At 42.0% G+C, this 7271-nt stretch overlaps 2 protein-coding genes across 2 annotated transcripts in view; one reads left to right on the top strand and one right to left on the bottom strand.

Annotated features, from left to right (window-relative positions):
* Nucleotides 1-7271, bottom strand: part of RSU1 (Ras suppressor protein 1) — a 300130-nt gene that overhangs the window by 24358 nt on the left and 268501 nt on the right. The gene's annotated exons all lie outside the window — the stretch shown is intronic.
* Nucleotides 1-7271, top strand: part of PTER (phosphotriesterase related) — a 65846-nt gene that overhangs the window by 56409 nt on the left and 2166 nt on the right. The window contains 2 exon segments of the mRNA XM_022580584.2: nucleotides 661-801; nucleotides 7111-7271. Of these exon segments, the coding sequence (XP_022436292.2) occupies nucleotides 661-801; nucleotides 7111-7271 (302 nt within the window).

The following is a 7271-nucleotide window of genomic DNA, read 5'->3' as shown; positions in this document are numbered from 1 at the left end:
CTGAAAAAGAATTACAAAATTGTTTTGGAGATGACAGCATAATTAAAATGTCTATAGTTCCCAAGTCCTTGAGATGGGAAAACTCCCTTTTGGATGGGAATTTTCCCTAATTTCTGGTAACAAATTGAACTATTTTATAGTTACGTCATAAAAGCCAACTTAAAAGTTCTTTTACTTGATTTCAACTACATTCCAGTACATAGTGTGCTTAAAACTTTGAATCTGTATATGTGAAAACTATGCTCTTGTTTTTTTGTTTGTTTTTGGCCACACCACGTGGCATGTGGGATCTTAGCTCCCCGACCGACCAGGGATCAAATTGGCGTCCCTGCATTTGGAAGCTTGGAGTCTTAACCCCCGGGCCACCAGGGAAGTACCTGGAAAATATGCTCTTAAGAGTAACAATATGGGGCTTCCCTGGTGGCGCAGTGGTTGGGAGTCCGCCTGCCGATGCAGGGGACACGGGTTCGTGCCCCGGTCCGGGGAGATCCCACATGCCGCGGAGCGGCTGGACCCGTGAGCCATGGCCGCTGAGCCTGCGCGTCCACAGCCTGTGCTCCGCAACGGGAGAGGCCACAACAGTGAGAGGCCCGCGTGCCGCAAACAAACAAACAAACAAACAAAAAAAGAGTAACAATATGTCTGTCTTATTGTCTCTAGGACTCTCCTTGGCAAGAGGGAACTACTGGAGTTTGCTCAACTTGGCTGTTACTTGGAATATGATCTCTTTGGTTCTGAACTTTTCCATTATCAGTTCAACCCGGAAATTGACATGCCCAATGATAGTAAAAGAACTGCAAGGTAAACATGATGAAATCTCTCATGGTATTTCCTTTTACCATCTCTTTTGGATTTTCTTATCTGGGTGGGTATGAGCAAAGATTCAGAAAACAGTAAGCAGGCAGAACCAGGGACTTGCAGAGAAAAATATATCAATGCTGTTTCAGGAAGGCAAATCTCTATATATTATTTTGAGGAGAAAATGAATCAGCCTCAGTAGGCAGAAGCTTCGCAAAGCCTTAGTTCAGTGCAGATGGGCAGCTGATAAGAAATACAGACAATTCTCAATCTCTGCTCTGACAATAAAAGAACAAAAGACATTTCCCTCTTTTTTACTCTTAACGAAGTAAGCTGTTTCTTTCTCAGGTTGACCACACCTGAGGTCCTAACCTCCTATAATTAATTTTTGAAATGCTTTACTTAAAATATTCACTAAAGAGGTGACTGCAACGTACAGGCTATAAGTATAATGTCTAAAGGTCAAACATTATATAAAATCCAACCTCTCAAAATTGTCCAATATTTTGGGGATGAAAGCAAATAATTGTACAAGTCATTCTCTGCAACCAAGTGGAAAATTTCCGGAGTCAAGGCTGGAGGCTACCTGGTTTGTCTTGGTTACATGGTGATATGAAGACTGAATGCACCAAGTTAGGGAATGTGGGAGGAGAAATAGATTTGGGATTGACAGGATGACTTTATCTTGGGAATATCGTGTTGCTATCTGGTGGGACCCTGGGATAAGGGTGTGAAGCTCAGGACAGAGACTTGGACATAAATCTAGACATTGTTGGCTTGCCTGTGACAGCTGGAAGCGTGGGAATGAATGAGATCACTCAGAGAAGAGAATGAGGACAGAGCTCTGGTGACCACCAACACTTAAGGGATGAACTCAGGAACAGACCCTCAGAGACAGGTTGAGAAATTTTCAAAGCGTTAAGAGTATCAGAGAAATGCATTTTTATGAAAGTTGTTGGAGAAGAATACTTAAAGCAGAAGGGCTTGAACACTTTTAATATGTGGCAGATATCAAGTGAGATAAAGACTGAAAAGTATCCATTGGATTTCACAATCAGGAAGTTGTTTGTTTTTTTTTTAATTTTATTTTTGGCTGTGTTGGGTCTTCGTTGCTGCACACGGGCTTTCTCTAGTTGCTGCAAGCGGGGGCTACTCTTTGTTGTGGTGCGCCGGCTTCTCATTGCGGTGGCTTCTCTTGTTGCGAAGCACAGGCTCTAGGCACGCAGGCTTCAGTAGTTGTGGCTCGTGGGCTCTAGAGCGTAGGCTCAGTAGTTGTGGCACACGGGCTTAGTTGCTTGGTGGCACGTGGGATCTTCCTGGACCAGGGCTCGGACCCGTGTCCCCTGCATTGGCAGATGGATTCTTAACCACTGTGCCACCATGGAAGCCCAGGAAGTTTTTATTTCAGTCAATAAGTGCAGTCTTGGCAGAAAAGGCTTGAGGAACGAGTAGAAGGTGACGAAGAGGACAGAGGCTACTCTTTCAAGAAGCTTGATAGTAAAGGGAAGCAGGGCTGGAGCACTGGAGCTAGAAGTCCAGACAGGACCAAAGGAAGGTTTTGTTAGGAGACAGAGAGAATGAATCCAGGGAAGTGGTGCCTAATCTACAGGGTTATTATAGAATTTATATGAAATAAAATATGCGGTTTTTAGCTGAGTGTCTGGTGTAGACTATGGAAGTGGTCAGTCAATGTTAACCTAAAAAACATCTGGACAGGTAAGAGATATAGAGGAAGGCTCCTAAGGAGACAAAGAGATGGAATCTGGGCAGCAAATAGGAAGTTGGTTGAAAGGAGGTATACCTTCTCCATGGAAATGAGAGCAGGTGAGGCAGGTAATGGAGTGAGTGCAGAACGGTGTTTTGGTGAGAGGAACAGGAAACTGAGGACAGATGATCCCGTGTGATCTCTAGGGCGCCTGTGAAGGAGACATGGTCATCTCCTGAGAAGGAAGGAATGGATTCAGGGCAGGACCTTGTAGATGAGGATAAAGGCTGGGAGTGGATGGTGAATGAATGACAGAGATACTGTTGTGTGGAAGACCCAGTGGAGGCCAGAGATCATGACTGCATGACTGTCTATTGGCACCAATGTCCATGATTTGGTGATTATTTTCCTAAAAAATGTTTTGTGTTTTGGTAATAGGACCAAAGAAATTTTGTGAGTAGAAGTACAAGATGGAGACAGAGAGCTTGAGGGTTGGGGTTCTGTCTGAAAAACGTGGTTGATATCGGGGGGACCATGGAGGGGTTGAGATGAGGGTCACGAGGTCCAAGCTGGAGGGAAGAAAGTGTAGAGAGAGATGGAGAGATGTCCAGGAATAACACAGCAGGGGAAAATCCCTGGATGCTTGAAGCAAATGGGTGAATACAGATAGTGGAAGAAGGTGAGCGAAAAAGTAGAAGGATGGAACTCCTGGTCAGAGTGGGGAAAGGAAGGTTGAGTGGAAGTAGTTCTCCATGGCGACACGGAGCAGAACAGGGTTCTGACTGTAGAAAACTGGTTGAAATGGGAGTAAAAGCCAAACTGCAGCAGAGAAGTGATGTCCAGAAACTGTGAGGCTCAAGCAGCAGGAGTTGAACACATGTACATTGGGTTTGAGGGGGAGGTCTTGAGCCAGGGGCCACAGCTGAGACAGCCTTAGGGTCTTTCCCCCGGGAAGTCTATCCTTACACGTATGCCTTCTACTGTCCCTGTGTACTGGCAGACCTCCTTGATGAGCTTATTAACAGTAAAATAGGCTTCAAGTTTAATATCATCAGACAGAGTTGATTGACGTTACAGTAGTTTTGTATATAAATATGGAGACACTCAGCTCTACACGAGCAAACTGCTTTGACTGTTCTGACCAGAATCGCTAGGGCTTTTTTTTTTTTTTTCTACTACTCAAACCAGTTCTTTGATAAACAGATTTATTGGTTTGTTTGTTTTGTTTTATAATTTTAATTTCCTTGCCCAGGAGTACCACTCAATACAGGCAAACAGGTTTCCTAAGAGTCCTACTAGCTTGGACCATACTCAGACGTGAATATTCTCTGGAATTTAAAATGGGGTGCTGTGTAGACCTTCCTCATCTTTCATGACCTCAAAACCATGATTTCCTGATGAATGCCCTCAACACACGTTTTACAATTCATCTCAGAAATAGGAAGTTTGCTCCCAGGACCTGCTTTGTTTCTCTAAGCCCGTTTACGGCAGTGAGCTGTATCTTCTCCGCCCCTATGCTTTCCATGACACTCCTAGACCTGAAATAAAAGAGGGAATCTGCAGAGGGAGGTCTATGGGGATATGAGCGTTCACTGAGCTAAATGTAAACATTCTAGATGTACGGAAATACATCAAAAAGTATATATATGTGCATGTGTGTTTGTGTATATCTATGTATCTGTGTATATATGCATCCTTAATCTTTGTAAATTAAAACCATGCATTAAGTCCCTGGACTCAAGTACAGCTCACGGTAATTACTAAATGACTTTTGGGTTGTGTGTGTACCCCCTTGTCCCTACCTCCTGGGCACCTGATTTTCATCATTCATCAGCAGTCCTTCTCTGAGCCTCAGTAATCTCAAAGCTTTGAAGTGCAAGAACAGAGAAGCACGCTTCTGCCTACCTCTGGTTTTCGGCACCAGAAATTCTGTGTCTAACACCTGTTTTCAATCTTATGCTCCATTTCTCAATCTTATTATATCTCTGCCTTTTCACACTTTGTAGTCTCTCTCTAATATTTGTTTGCAAAACACTAACTCATTTGTATTTCTATAATTACTGTGATTTTTTGTCTTCTCATCTGTATTGGTTCCTTCCTTCTGGCGGTCTCTCTCTAAATACTGTTCTTCTACACAATGGCGCAGCATATGAGACGATCTCTTATTTTAGGAGTGACCAGGCAGTTTTCCTGATAGTCAGGATATAATTATGTTTCTAGAGCCAGAACATTCTCTTTCTCATGAGATAACTAGTCTCCAGATTCTTGACTTAATGAGTTCTAAGGGTTCCCATTTTGAAATGAGTATCTTTCCATACTACTGCACAATTCAGTGGCTTTGTGCTTCAGGATATGACACAGGCCTCTTACAGGAATCTGTTTACACAAATGTGCCTCTGTAGTAATAAGATATCTCTTTTTCTCAGACAAGGAAAAGAGACAAAAATGCTCAGAAAAGGCACAGGGGAAAGTGTACCCTAAAATTTCCTGTAAGGTGATACTCCTTTTCAGTTGCGGATCAAGGTTTGTCACACTATGTTTCAGCACTGTGCATGCATCTGACAAATCTTTCTCTCTTTTCATAAACGATCGTATAACTGCCTTAAATAATTCCCTTAAAGAGAGTTCGTTCCACAAGTAACTTCAGATCAGGACTTTTGGACATTATACAAATTTTAGAGAGGCAGGTAATGCCCTACCCCTATAGAGGGGTAGGTAGGGATATAGGGAATTCAGAGGTAGGGGATTAAGAGGTATAAGCTATTATGTATGAAATAAGCTCCAAGGATCTATTGTACAACATAGGGAATATAGCCAATATTTTATAATAACTATAAATGGAGTATAACCTTTAAAACTTGTGAATCACTATACTGTACATTTGTAACATATACTATCGTACATCAACTATACTTCAATAAAAAGAAAGAAAGAAATAAGCAAATAATGATGGTGGCACAGCTAGCACTCTATTCTTAGGACACACATGAGGTACGTGTGACGTGAACGCAGATTTCTAGACAAAACACCCAGGTTGGCTCTTTTCTGGCATTCCTTTGGCCTGCAAACATAAGATCTAATCTTTAAGTATAATTTCTTTTAAAATGTATGTTCTCAGAGGGCAAGGCTTTGTGCTCGAGGTTTTTGATGCAGTGGCCCCCATTTTGCTTGCTGTAGTAGTTATTAAATATGACTCATGCACTAGAATGCCGAGAAATGCTACCGAAACAAAAAAGATACCTTTCAAATAATTAGTCCGTGGCAGAAGGCGCTACCCATCCATCTAGATCCATTTGGAAATCTAGGGATCGACAAGACAAGACAGAAAATGCCAGAGAACAGCCATGGTCTCCAAGCTGCATCTCCTGCCACCAGAGACCCATGGAAGTCACGGCAGACAATGCCCAGGGTCCAGACCTATACAGATGGTGGCTGTCGGAGGTGACCGACTCACATTACAGATTACAGCACTTAACAAAGCCAAGAGGATTAGATGTTTAGACAATAGGCAGGAAGCCATTCTGTAGTCAACTGACTATAAATTTAAAGGAACAGCTCATTATTTATAGCAATCTTAATGAAATGGAAGGAAGAAAGAGTAAATTTTTATTGGCCAATTTAATCCAATGCTCCCAGACTATTACTAAGTCAAAATTCCCATCGGCTTCAAAAGGACTAGCGCAGAGGGACCGTAACTGACCTTTAAAAATGACTAGCAATCTAAAATATGACACAAATGAACCTATCTACGAAACGGAAACAGACTCACAGACATAGAGAACAGACTTGTGGTTGCCAAGGGGGTGGCGGGTGGGGAAGGGATGGATTGGGAGTTTGGGTTTAGCAGATGCAAACTATTACACAGAGAACGGATAAACAACAAGGTCCTACTGTAGAGCACAGGGAACTATATTCAATACCCTGTGATAAACCATAATGGAAAAGAGTATGAAAAAGAATATATATATGCATAATGGGGTCACTTTGCTGTACAGCAGAAATTAACACAACACTGTAAACCAACTATACTCCAATAATAGTTAGTTAAAAATAACTATCAAGCTCGTCGTATGCCCTTCATTTTCAAACCAACTGATTTTACTCTCAGAATGTTTTACGTGTACAAAGATTCCTTTTGTTTCCCTATTTTAATCACAAACAGTCGTTGATTTTATTTGCTAGGAGAAAAAGGAGAGACAGAGAGAATGAAATCTGAAAAATGGGTCGACTAAGCGAGGCATTTTAGAATGGAGAGCTGGCTACAAATCCAGAATAAAGTTATTTAATAAAATGCTAAAGTGGCCACTTATGCAAACTGGCACATCCTATTGGAAGCTGTCTCTAATGCAGGATTGCCAGGCATCGTCATAAATATCACAAGCTAGGGATTTCTGTGTGCAGGGAATAAGGATCATGTTCCTACTAGGATGCGGTAATATCTTTATCATCACCACACAATATTTATTAAGGGTCTCCCAGGACACGTGCCGCAAGGGAAGACGGTATCTTTATGACAACACAATCGGTTTATGCGTAAAAAGTTTAAAGCACCCTGAAAACTGTAAACGTGAGACCGATGCCATATAATGAGTTAACATTTTTCACAGGGTACGTCTTCTGGTGGATGAGGGCTATGAAGATCGAATTCTGATGGCACATGACATACATACGAAGCATCGGCTGACGAAATACGGAGGTCACGGCTATTCTCATATACTTACCAACATTGTTCCTAAAATGTTGTTTAGAGGTATAACTGAGGCTGCAC

The sequence above is a fragment of the Delphinapterus leucas genome, chromosome 2 (assembly GCF_059928025.1).
Source record: "Delphinapterus leucas isolate spDelLeu-1000000601 "Yukka" chromosome 2, BTC_Dleu_Yukka2, whole genome shotgun sequence".
NCBI lineage: Eukaryota > Metazoa > Chordata > Mammalia > Artiodactyla > Monodontidae > Delphinapterus > Delphinapterus leucas.
Note: the sequence above shows the minus strand (reverse complement) of the source record. Positions and strands in the feature narration are given on the sequence as shown.